The 12417-nt window shown below is 41.3% G+C and overlaps 1 protein-coding gene across 4 annotated transcripts in view; it reads left to right on the top strand.

Annotated features, from left to right (window-relative positions):
* Window positions 1-12417, top strand: part of PIGN (phosphatidylinositol glycan anchor biosynthesis class N) — a 113329-nt gene that overhangs the window by 39590 nt on the left and 61322 nt on the right. For all 4 annotated transcript variants that reach the window (XR_014316808.1, XM_082752275.1, XM_082752276.1 and 1 more), the window contains 3 exons: window positions 130-189; window positions 1279-1371; window positions 3291-3346. Coding sequence is in view for 3 of the 4 variants with exons in the window: in XM_082752275.1 (XP_082608401.1) it covers window positions 130-189; window positions 1279-1371; window positions 3291-3346 (209 nt within the window). In the remaining variant the exon portion in view is untranslated. The remainder of the gene's footprint in view (window positions 1-129; window positions 190-1278; window positions 1372-3290; window positions 3347-12417) is intronic.

The following is a 12417-nucleotide window of genomic DNA, read 5'->3' as shown; positions in this document are numbered from 1 at the left end:
GTAGTGATGTTATAACTTCACAGTCTCATACCATTTACTGTTACAAATGTAGATACGTTAAAATTAAACTGAATTTATTAGTTTTAGAAGCTGGAATTGTGTTAAAATGGGATGCTTCTGTTTGCACAGGCTGATATAGCGCCGCTGATGGCTTCCCTTATTGGTGTTCCTTTCCCCTTGAATTCTGTGGTAAGTAGTACAAATGTCTTACCATATTATGGGAATCCGCATGTCTTAAAGGAAGAGATTTTGGGGATGAGATAGAAGGGAAAAGATTACAGTTCTGGGAAATTGCTCGAGGGTATGAGACTGCTTATAGTTTTAATTTTATGTGCATACATTTTCACTTCGGAGCATGAACTTAATCTTCTTATATATTATATAGTACTTTAATTTGGAAAGGCAGTCAATCCTTTTATAACCTGCAACCCTACCCTGTTGAGCTATGTAAAAGGTTTCTGTTGGTTTGTGTGTTTTTTTTTAGGGATGGTAAAAATGCAATATGGTTTGAATAACATTTGAGCTTGATCAAGAAAGCTGAGTCTGTAAACAAGATAGTTCTTGCAATCTAAGGTTTAATTATTTCTTGTTTAATTTGATGTGATGAGGTGTTTTTTTTCAGATGGTATCTTGTGCTTTTAATTTCGTAAACAGTGAGAGAACAGTCTTCACTGACATAGCTTTTTCTTTGAAATTGCTTCCTATGTTTTTGTGTAGCCCAAAGGTTGTCTAATAAATACCTAATTGACAATTAGCATTGCATCAGCATGCTCTCATGCTTCTCATTTTCCATTTGAAACATCAATATATAACACGTTTTCAAAATATTTCTTCTGCAAGCTCTGCCCCAGTCCCTGTGTCTTCCACTGATTGCTGGATGTGCAAACTAACCTGAGAAAAGTGTCCTAACACTCCCTTTCTCATCCTGAGTACTGGGCAAGTCAGGACCAAGCAAGGGTTTGAATGGAAAACTTCTAGATATTTTTTTAAAAATGGCATATGATGAGTGGTTGAAGCTTTATTACTATATAATACGTAGTTTAATTAACAGTTTGCATTACATGCCTTTGTGTTCCTGTGAGAGCTGGGATAATACAAGCAGTCTTTGCAGTGCTAATAAATGATGTGAGAGCATTGTTAGGTGTTAACAGTAGTTATTTAAGTAGTAATTTGAAGCAGTCTTACTGCTCATTTGGCCCACCATACAGTTAGAGAAATTCCTGTGTCTTCCCTTAAATTTTTAACATTTTATTTATATATTTATTTATTCTTCCCCAGGGAACCCTGCCTCTGGAATATCTGAACAACAGTGCTCATTTCAAAGCTGAGAGCATGTTTACCAATGCTGTTCAGGTTCTCGAGCAATTTAAGGTAATCAAACATGGTGAAAAAGAGAAATATTTCTTTCAATAATAATAATTATTATTCTGTGTGAAATAATTATGCTGGGCCATGCAGTGTATATGGCACGCTGTAATTTAAAGGACTAAAGTTGTATGCATATACTAGGTGATACTAGCTGTGAACTACATCTGAAGAGGTTTGAAAGACTTCAGTAAAACATCTCCCTAGTAAGGGAAATGAGCAACTTTTTCTTGATTTGGATCTTAATGCTGATGTTTATTGGTGTTAGTGTAAACCTGCAGCAGTTCGTAGGTAGGCCTGAAGCTGAGCACTGATTTCTGCTGTTGGTGAAGGAAAATTTCCTTTTCAGCAGTGGTTGGGAGACAAGGCTCTACAGCAGACCAATAAACAGATCAAAAAGTAACAGGCACATGTCCATTAAGGAAACAAAATTAGTGTGTTAATTAACCTTTAGATTATGCTTAATATCTGTTGTATGCTTTGTAAACATTTCTCTGCTTTCTATCTTGATTCGTCTCATATTGGATATTGTAAGAACATGTATGTGGTCCAAAAGTGTGTGTGTGTGGGGGGGGGGTTATTTCACTAGATGCTGTTTAACTGTGGATTAAAATCCTAAAAAAAAAACACAAATCCTAAAAGTCTGTTTTGGCAAGACATAGAAATGCTTTGAAGGAAATTTATCATCTCCACAGATAGGAAGCAGAGGCATGTAGAACCGTCCAGAAAGCATGTGATGATGGCAGAGCAAGGCACTCACTTGAGATAATGATGTAACATGATGATTAGTGCCTTCAGCACCTTCTGTCCCTTGAATGGACAGGTTCCCAAATTATTAAAAGGTTTATGTGGTTATCAAATTGGCCATGTCAACAGCAGAGCTGCTTTCCAATCTCTGGTGGTGGAGAGCTGGCATGTAGCAGAGGGAGTGACTGGCTGTTGGGGTGTGAAGTTGAAGTATGCGGGTAGAGCCTCCACAGTTGGAAGACCTCTGCTCTAAGTATTGAACGTGGAAATTGGCTCTTTTGGGTTAAATTGTTGCCTCAGGGACTACTTAAGAAAAAAAGTAGTTCTAGTCCTCCTTGTCTTTATTTGTATTCTGTAATTTTGTAGTGCTAAGCTATTTTCTTGTTGGGTAGCTTCTTTCTAGAATTGTTTTGGAAGGTTTGTTGGTGATTTCTGTTTGCATTTCTTTGCTGAAGCAGAAGTGGCACACTGCCTTAGACATGCCAAGTGGGTTTTTACTTTTCCTGTGATGGACTGACCAGACCACAGTTTGTACTCCCTGGAGAGAGGACGTTGCGTTGGATGGATTGGATGAGACATGTGGGTTGCTACTTCAAGCTGTCAGATTCTGGAAGCAGTGTGCTAGAAAGTTCTTTCCTCTGCTTTATGCCAGCAGTCAAACTCAAGTCAAACTGGTGCAGGAGACCTTAAAGATGTTTTGAAGGGCCTTGGGCAAAGTGACTCTGGCATCAAAGCCTTCTATTTTTATCCAGGTGCAGGTTAATCGATCTAACAGTACTGCTTCAGCACTGTTGCAGCAGTGTTCCAGTTCCTGTCCAGCATAAATAATGCCACTTTCACAGGAGACTGTCACTAAAGTCTGTTAGGATAAAGGAAAGAAATGGCTAGAAATCCTGAAAACGGTAGAAGTCCTGTAAAAAAAAAATCACTGCTGCAGAGAGGGGGCTGTATTTTACCTACATTGGAGCAGCTCTGGCTTCCCAAAAACACTGGTTCAGCGTTCAGAGGAGTTATACAGACAAATGTTTAAAACCCGGTTTCCTGGGCACTCTAATGGCAACTTGATTTAATTCCTTTTCTGTGGTCTTAGAACTTTTCTGTGACTTAGTTTAATGCCTGACATAATTTTTGTTCTTGTTGCAACTTGCATGTAATGGTGTAACTTTTTTCTTATGCAGGTTAAGATGAATCAGAAAAAGGCAACTACATTGTCATTTCTGTTCACACCGTTTAAGTAAGTGCCTGTAAAGACTTTCCTTGATTGTTTTAACACTTTGGTATTTCAGTGAAATCTAACGACAGAGAAATCTGGCCTCTTCCTTGTTAAATTATAGTGCTTATCTAACTATGAAACTTTGCATTAATGAAGACTTTATGCAATAAATTTCTATTTAAAAGTTCTGGTTAAAGTAGATCTAAAAAGAAATTGTCATTCCTTACACTTAGTCTTTGGTTAAGGGTTATTTACTTAACTTTTTTGACAATATAGCTAAATAGAGACTCCATGGTAAGTCTCCCTGATTTCTTTTTTTGCTATGTTCTTTTATCTTTCCTTGGGAGAAAAGAAGGTGCTGTAGGGTTAGGAAATACAAACGAGGAAGAGAACAGATTGTATGTATATCAAAGTTGGTCTAGGAATTGTTTCTTCTGCAATTTAAATTCTAATGAATAGCCAACAAACAAAACCCCTTGCAGCCAGAAATGAGGCTCAAAGTCTTTGTGTTGCCTAGTATTTGTTTCCAAGGCCATGAAGGAATTTTGAAAAAGATTTGTGTATCTGTGAGCTCTGTGTTCCCATGTACGCAGCCGCTACTGACCCACTCACCCTTCCGTCTTATCCAGCTAAAGCTGCTTTATCCTACTGCCCTCCCGCTGCCCCAGAAGGTTTGAGAAAGCTTTGCTATGGGGGCGCATGATCGGTTCTGCCTTTAGTGTGTGGAGAGCTCCAAAAATGCTTTGTCATTGAGCGCAGCTGTTTTCCTTTGGGAAATAAAACTGATGTTAATTAAGATCTTTAAATCATAGGAGCAGGAAAGTACTAGGCTCTTTTCCTGTGAAGTACGTGTAACTGCTAAATAAGATTTGCTGTCTTTCTGAATAGAGATTTACTGTGTGAGTCTTACACCACTAGCTTCTTCTGAGGGCAGGGCTCCAAGACATTAGTTTCTGAGACCCCGGTTAAGTCAATCATGGGCACATAACGAATGCTTTGATTTAAATTCTGATTAGGAATGACAATTGCCTTGCCTAATAACTTACTGATCTGTAGGGAACAAAAATGCCATGTGCAAAGGACAGTCGGTCAGCTTTGGTTCTGTGGGCAAGGCTGTGAAGGTTGACTTCACAGCTCTTCTTTAAATTTCACCTTTCTGCAAGAAGTGTCTGAATCTGTAAAATGTGGTGTGTTTTTCTTAGTGTTAAGTTTAACTTTAAAACAACTAAGTACTGCTAATTGCCTTATGAATTGGTATTTTCCTCTTTCTTTTTTTTCTTTTTCTGCGGGGAGAGGAGGTATATTTTGGGTTGAAATGTTCTTGAAATGCTTGAGACATCACTTAGAAAATATGACTAAAACTTGGTATAAAAATAATGTCACTTTTCAGTGTGGCACGCTGCAAGAACACATTTATTTTACTTTCTCTGTGTATTCTTAAATAGTTTCTGAATCAGAATTTGGGATAACGGTTTCAAGGGAAAGGTGAGTGAAACCAAAACAATTCCTTGGATGTGTGAATTACCCTACAAAAGGTGTTAGTGTGTTGCGTGCATAAAGACTTTCCTTGGTTCCTCAAGATATTGTTTCTCTTCACATTAGGAAAACAGAAGATTCATATCACAGGCCGTGATGCATTAAAGCAAATATTCATCCACAGTGTGCTGTAGGGTGAATTTAGCCAGATACTAACTAGTTTTCCCAGTGCTCCTTGACTTATAAAACTTGGCTTATGTCTGAGATGCTCAGGGAAAGGCAGGTACCCCCTTCTGCTGGCTTTACTGTGTAGGTCAGGTAGTGTGTGTGTCTGGGGGCAGAGAGGAGATGGGCATTTCAAGTCTTCACAGCTAGTCTTGTCCATGCTCACTGTCAGAACCCTCAAATTTGTTAACACATCTGAGTATTATTTTGTTTGCTATGTGCTGCTGAGCGTGTTTTGAAGGATAGAAGCCCAGAAGGCAGCAGCATTATTGCCCATATGATCCAGTTTGAAATCTGGTAATACAACACACGTTGTTCCACTGCTATCACTACACTGAATAAAATGGTGTGAATGGAAAAGTACAATTTTGTATTAGCAGTCTCTTCAAAGATGACAAAACTCTCCACAGATGCAATACAGGAGGTAAATTAGCCCATCTTTGGTGGGTATCTGGAGCAGCAGACCTCGTGGTATACTGTTTCAAAATAATTGGTAGTGGTATAGAGATTCCGTTTCTGCACAGCTGTACACTATTTGGATTTGTCAGCGTAGATTTAATGAGAGGTTTGACCACAAGTTGATGTTAATCTGTGTTTGTCCTTGTCCACTGTTGAACACAGCTCTGTGTTGTTTCTTCTGACCACTACTGGCCTTTCATTAAGGTGAGAGTAGCTTCTTCCACCACTACTCATAGATGTGAGTTCTTGTACGAAGGAGGTAGATATCCTTTTTTTAATCTTTCTGGCGCGTGAAATCTGTAACTTGATGCTCAGAAACCATAATGCTTTGTTCCTCCCTCATTTATCAGAGGTTAGTGAAGCATAGTTCATGGCTTTGGGACCATCAACTTTATGTGGAAGTTTGAAAAGTAAATACTCCATCTTGGAATATTACACATTCTGTTTCAGTACCATGAGAAAATAAACAAAAATGCTTAAGAATTGCCCTCCTTCAATTACTTAAATGGTGTAATTTAATAAGTGTTGTTTAAGTCTGTGTAACTGAAATGTGGATGTCAACTGCAGAAGAAATATGAACGTAAAATTTCGTACTGAGACGTTCTGTTTCCAGAGAAGTTGATATAAACACAGCTTTAATAGTAATTGTATAGAGGGAGATACATTCACAGATAATGTGTTCTGTAGAAAGAAATCTTTCCAGAAAAACTCAGGTTAATTTTTTAGCAAGAAATACCATGAAAAGGTTCTTCTTATATTGTAAGGGGGAGATCCTGTTTCTGGGCTTGAATTTTCAAGGTATATTGTTGCCACGTCACTAGAAAACTCTTCATGACCTCTGATGCAATGACTCAAAAACTAGCATTTGAGTTGGACATTCAATCTCTCACACCAAAAGCATTAAGCTAGTATATCTACATGACAAGCCTGTTTTTATACAATGCTGGCAACGGAGAGGAAGGTTCTTGAAGTGATAAAGTCTCCTGATCTCCACAAGGAATCTATCCTCTAGTAGAAATGTGGCTAGTGCAATGGCCAGGGAAGGAAGGAGGCCATTGGGAATGTGCCCTGTCTCTCTTGGACCCAAATTGCATCTCTGAAATCATCTGTCAAATTTGTAAGGACGGGGAGGGTGGATCTGACCATTGTTATGCAATGGAAACTTTAGTAGGTATCTACTTAACCACCTTTGAGGCAGGTCAGAATTTGGGTAGCTGTATCTATGAAAAGGGACGTGTCTGGCTGTCAATGTTGTTTTCATTTAGTTCACGTCTCTTCATCAAGGAACGAATCTGTGTAAGCGTGTATCCTGAGGCTACCTATGAAACTGAGTATACATTTTGGAAGGAGCTCAGCTGCGAGTGTCTGACTCTGCCAGGCAAGGTGCACAACCTGCCCCTAGAGGGGTGAATGAATACACAGGAGCAGAAGCATCCCCTGCTTGTGTTCCAGTCACTTGTGAGGCTTATGTTGAATAATTGTTTAGAATATTTATAGGCAATTCCAGTTGGATATCTGAAGGGATTACTGCCTGAAATGAGTTTTCCTCCCACCTCTTTCCACTCCCTGCATTTTCCTCCAGCTGTGAAAAGCAAGTCTTCAGAGGTTACTTGTGTAACAAAACCTTACCAGGCACAGTGCCCTGACCTTTGTAAGTAAGAAAGGCGGGTACCAAAATACCAGATGCTTTGAAGAAAGAGAGAGGGAGGACAAATCTGAAGACAGCTGACAGGAAGACCGATGTCCAGGATAGTGAAATTATCTTAGCATTCTCACCACTTGATGTACCTTAAAGCAACTGCAGAGCTGGCCCTGTTTGAAGAGGAGTGTGCCAAGGGGCCAGATGCTGCTGTTGCAAAAGCATTCCCAAAGCTGCCACCTCCAGACTCTGCAGTAAATCCTAAAAAAAAAAAAAAAAATCACCCCCAGAATCCTAAAAGGAGTAGCAGGAAGGACAGTTGTAGTGAGGTGAGTAGAGTGGACATCATTGTTGCATTGAAATCCCCTTAAACCAATTAAAACAACTTGATTATTTCAACAGGTGCGAGAGATTTAAGGTATTAAATTACACAAAAGCACAAGAGTGCTTGCTGTGTATGGCTGGCGTATGCAATGCTTTCAGGCAAGACAGCTTCCAGCTTTTCAGGTTCTGGTTGACCCATGGTAAGACAGCAGGAGCAGTAGGTTAAGAACCACCACATACAAAGAAGAGATGGGCAGCTGGATTATGAGTACTTGATTTCCTCTAGCTGTGCTTTTTTGAATGTCTTTGGCAGTTTTTGTCAATAAGAAAGGTGTTTGTTTTTTTTCTTTCTTCAGGAAACAGCATAACTGTTACTCATTGTCATGTTAGTATCTTCTCATATATGAAAAACCTCGTACCACCTTGATGTTGCATTCTTAAAGTAATTTAAGCATTCTTACGTAATTTAATTGCTTGAATGCTAAATTTCAATAATCCAGGAGCTATAGGTATGTATGATCAAGCTATGACTTCCATAGCTATAGTTCTATAGAAAGCCCCTGCATTTTAGTGTGTGCACTGTACTGCAATTAAAATATGTTTCTCCCTCACCTTGTGAAAATGTAACATTTCCTTCCCCCTACCCTCCCATATAAATTGAGATATGACTGCCTTAAATGTTTGCATGGATTTGATGCCTATCAATCACGTAGACTGAGTCTTTGCACGTGGATATGCGTCATGTATTTGTGATTGTCCCCCCCTGCTCTGCCCTTGTGAGGCCCCATCTGGAGCCCTGGGTTCAGCTCTGGGACCCTAGCACAAGAAGGACGTGGGTTTGTTAGAGTGGGTCCAGAGGAGGACCACAAAGATGATCAGAGGGTAGGAGAAATTTTTCTCCTACAAAGAAAGGCTGAAAGAGCTGGGGATGTTCAGTCTAAAGAAGAGAAGGCTCTGGGGTGATCTCATTGCAGCTTTTCAATACTTAAAGAGCTTTTAAAAAAAAAGAAAAGAAAAAAAAAAGATGGAGAGCAACTTCTTGCTCAGGCAGATAATGACAGGATGAAGGGGAATGGTTTTGAACTAAATGAGGGGAGATTTAGATTGGATATTAGGAGGAAATTCTTCACTCAGAGGGTGGTGAGGCCCTGGCCCAGGCTGCCCAGAGAAGCTGTGGATGCCCCATCCCTGGAGGTGCTCAAGGCCAGGCTGGATGGGGCTTTGGGCAGGCTGATGAGGTGGGAGGTGTCCCTGCCCATGGCAGGGGGTTGGAACTGCATGGTCCTTAAGGTCCTTTCCAACCCAAACTATTCTGTGATTTGCCATGGCAATAGAAAGTAGTTCTTTCATTAGTGTGGAGAGTCTCTGAAGATGTACAGCAACTTCAAAGAAAGGCCATATGCACAAATATCTCTTTTCTCCTTCCTTCCTGTGACTGAAGATACAGCACTCCATTGTTCCCTCTGCCTGATGGCCTTTCAAAACTGCACTAAGAAATATTTCGACAAATTGACATTTGGATCAAAGTGAAACGAGTGATTTCTCCTCCACCATTAGGTGGGGCAGGGTCCCTTGAGGTCAGTAAACACAGTACATCCTTCAAAGCACCAAGTTCTTGTTTTGTTTAAATAAGTGACATTTATTTAAATGGTAGCACCTGAGACACACGTGGTTATATACATTAAGGACTGTTAGATGCATCAGAAATTTATGTCTTCTATAAAACACATAAAACGCATGTTTTTGGCAAAAAAAAAAAAAAAAAAGCTTCTGTGTCACTGAATGTGCTGTGTCTGAAGCTCTGAACACTGATCAGGGAGGATGCAATCCTCTTCGAAAGCAGGCACCCTGCTGGTGGCAGGTTTCAGCACACTCCAAAGCTCTCAGTTTTTACACGCAGAGCTTGCTGCGCAGAAGGACTGGACATAATTGGATTTATTGTCAAGTGGGAAGTAGGTCTTTAGGAGAATCTGAGAGGCTAACGTATGAGATAAAGTATCACAAGACTTGTATGTATTTGCTTGTCACCTTGGATAAACCTCACGGGCCTTTTCTGGGAGGTTACGAGGCGTCGTGTAGAAAGGGTGTGGGGGGTGTGCAGGGCAGGCAGTGGGGTGGGAAGGGATGGAGGAGGATGTTCGTCACCGGGGGAGTCAAGTGGAAGAAACAGCACAGGCCTCTTTGGATCTTACTAAGAAAGGCACAACAAATAGGATAAAATAGCTGCTTTCATAAGATAAGGTTGGCTCATTATCTATATTCTTCTTACTTTATGGCCCTTTGGATGCCGGGCACCCCGCCTCATCTTCCTGAAGCAGAAGCCAGATGGATTTTCCCACAGCATTGCACAGATCCTGCCCGTGGAGAGGTTCCTTCCCTTTCCTCATTCAAACTGTTACGTGATTTGCTTACAGTAAATCAATTTTATTTATTATTTCCACTGTCAAACAAAACGGAGGTTCACATGAGAACTTCCTGCTGCGCTGTGAGATGAAGGCCAGGCCGTGCGGGCAGTACCAGCACTGGGTGAGAGCTGCCCGTGGCTCCTCTGTTGCAGCCATCTGGCTGAGCTTGGCCAAGGGATTTGTGCAGCACCACGCAGCCTGAAAGCCACGCTGGGTGTGCAGTGCAGGCCTCGGGTGACTCGACTCGACTCAGCTGTGCCTCTTCAAAGTGTCCGGAGGGACCACATCTGAGGGGCCTTTGCTTGGCCGCAGCTCTTGCAGTAGAGATGCTTTAGAGATACATCACTAGAGAAGTTTTTTGGTATCTTTAGTCTATGGAAGTCTAAGTTCTGTAATTTCATTATGCTTTACAGCTTAAAAAACTCAAGATTTATAAGTCTCCCATTACTCTTCTTACTCCTCTTTTTTTTTTTTTTTTTTTTTCTCCAGAGTGCCTGATGTGGTGCCTTTAATATTTATTAAAAGAAAAAAAGTTTGCAAAGGCAACTGACGGCAGCCCTACAGCTAGGCTGGCTGACTTACCCTAGCACAGTAGTTGGAAAATTCAGAAGGCACAAAAACCTGGCTGAATTGGAGCCACTACAGAGCTGAAACGCCTGGCGTGGAATAGCAGGAGAGGAGAGGTTGGATCAGGAGGATGTGGAAAAGTGAAGGTCCTGGGCCTTAGGTAGCACTGTCAGAGGAACTTAACTCTTTAGGGTGGGTTAACTTTTCAGTGTGACTATCTTTTTCTTTAGCACTGCTTTAACACACTAAAATATTACCTTTTTTTTTTTTTCACTTGTAAATGAGTTGCATCTTCTAAACTATGAAAACTAAATTTCATAGGACTTGCCCCTTTAGTAGCATAGGCTGAATTTTAACATTTTACTAAAATGTTTTAATCTGTCTCTACAGGTTAAGCATCACCAAGTTACCCACTGAATTGTTTAATCTTTGGTATTTCACTATTTGAACAACACTGAAATAAGTTTCTGTATCTAACAGTACGTGCTTTCTGTCTGTCTTTTGAAGATACAGTAAGACAATTCTTTTTTTTTTTTTTTGAACAGGCACATATAAAGAACTAGAACAAACACATTTTTAAAATGGAGAAAATCAGTTTCTGAATGTTAAAATGAATGTAAATGTGTAATTTGGTAAAGTCCATGAAACTATAGCACCCGATTTTTTCCTGATCATTGCTTGTAGTAGCATCATGTACTCTGTGCTTCAGAGCGAGTTCAATGAAAAGTAAACATCACGGTTCCAGGCTTTGATTTCTGAAATATTTATTGGGTTGATTTTTCTCCATGGCCCACTGAATGAACTCATGGCTTTGCATCATTTGCTATTCACTCTCTGATCATTTTCTGCTCTTGATAGAGAATTGGGAGGGCTTTGTATTATGCGTTTTGTTCTCTTGCTGCTAGGGTATGCACCGTGTCTTTAAAAGAAATGATAGGATGATAAGGTGAGGCTTGATTCTGATTGCACTGTCATTAATATCACATCTCTGCGCTCAGATTGCTTGTTAGTACCAATTTGAAGTGAATCAGGAAGAGGCACGCAATCACATTTCTGCCAGACTGATCTCACATCACACACTGTGAGTATCTTGCGTTGTCCTTTCCTACCTGATGCTTTCTGAGATGCTCTCCGTTGTACGGTGGGAGTGTTTGAAGGCAGCTCTCGCAGGAGACTGGCTTTGTTTTTAGATCCTCTTGCTGCTCCAAAAAGGCTGTGAAAAAGTGTTGTTCCATTACTTGTACATCTTTTGAGTAGCAGCCCTGCAAAAGCGCCGGGCGAGTTTTATATCTGCGCTTCCAAGATGCCATCTCGCCAGCAGCAGTGATGTGGATCAAAATAATAATAGTTGGTCCTCTAAGCACTATTTCAGCTGATTGCAGAACTGCTGAACTGGAAGCAATCTGGCCTTCTTAGTATGACTCCCTCACAGCGGGAGAGTTGGTAAACAGTCTGAATACATGCAACTGCTTCCTTCGCTGGCAATTTTCTCTCCTGGTGAGAGCAGAGATGTTAGCGCTGGCCCCACTCAGCACGACAAGACTGCCGGTGTGTGGCAGAGACCTGGGCTGCTCCGTGGGTGGGGTGGTGCCAGTGGGACAACCTGGTGATGAGAGGGGCAGCGTTCCTCCAGGGGGTTTCTTTCAGGTTGCCAATTACCAAAACGCCAGCAGTTTGCTTGAGAAGAGGACAAGGATCTGTGACCGCTCGGCCTTTTTAAGGAAGAGGTTGCTGGGGGAGGCAGCAGTCTGAGGCCTCTTTCATTGCCAGCTGCTGGGGAGTTTGGAGTTTCATAGCGAAGCAGGTGAGAAGGCCTGCCATGTGCGATGTTGCTATATGTGCTCGATCGATGTGTGCCCAGAAAGCCACCTGTACCCTGGGCTGCACCAAAAGCAGCGTGGCCAGCAGGGCGAGGGAGGGGATTCTGCCCCTCTGCTCTGCTCTTGTGAGACCCCACCTGGAGCCCTGCGCTCAGCTCTGGGGCCCCAGCACAAAAT

The sequence above is a fragment of the Aythya marila genome, assembly GCF_965140915.1.
Source record: "Aythya marila genome assembly, chromosome: 2".
Taxonomy (NCBI): Eukaryota; Metazoa; Chordata; class Aves; order Anseriformes; family Anatidae; genus Aythya; species Aythya marila.
Note: the sequence above shows the minus strand (reverse complement) of the source record. Positions and strands in the feature narration are given on the sequence as shown.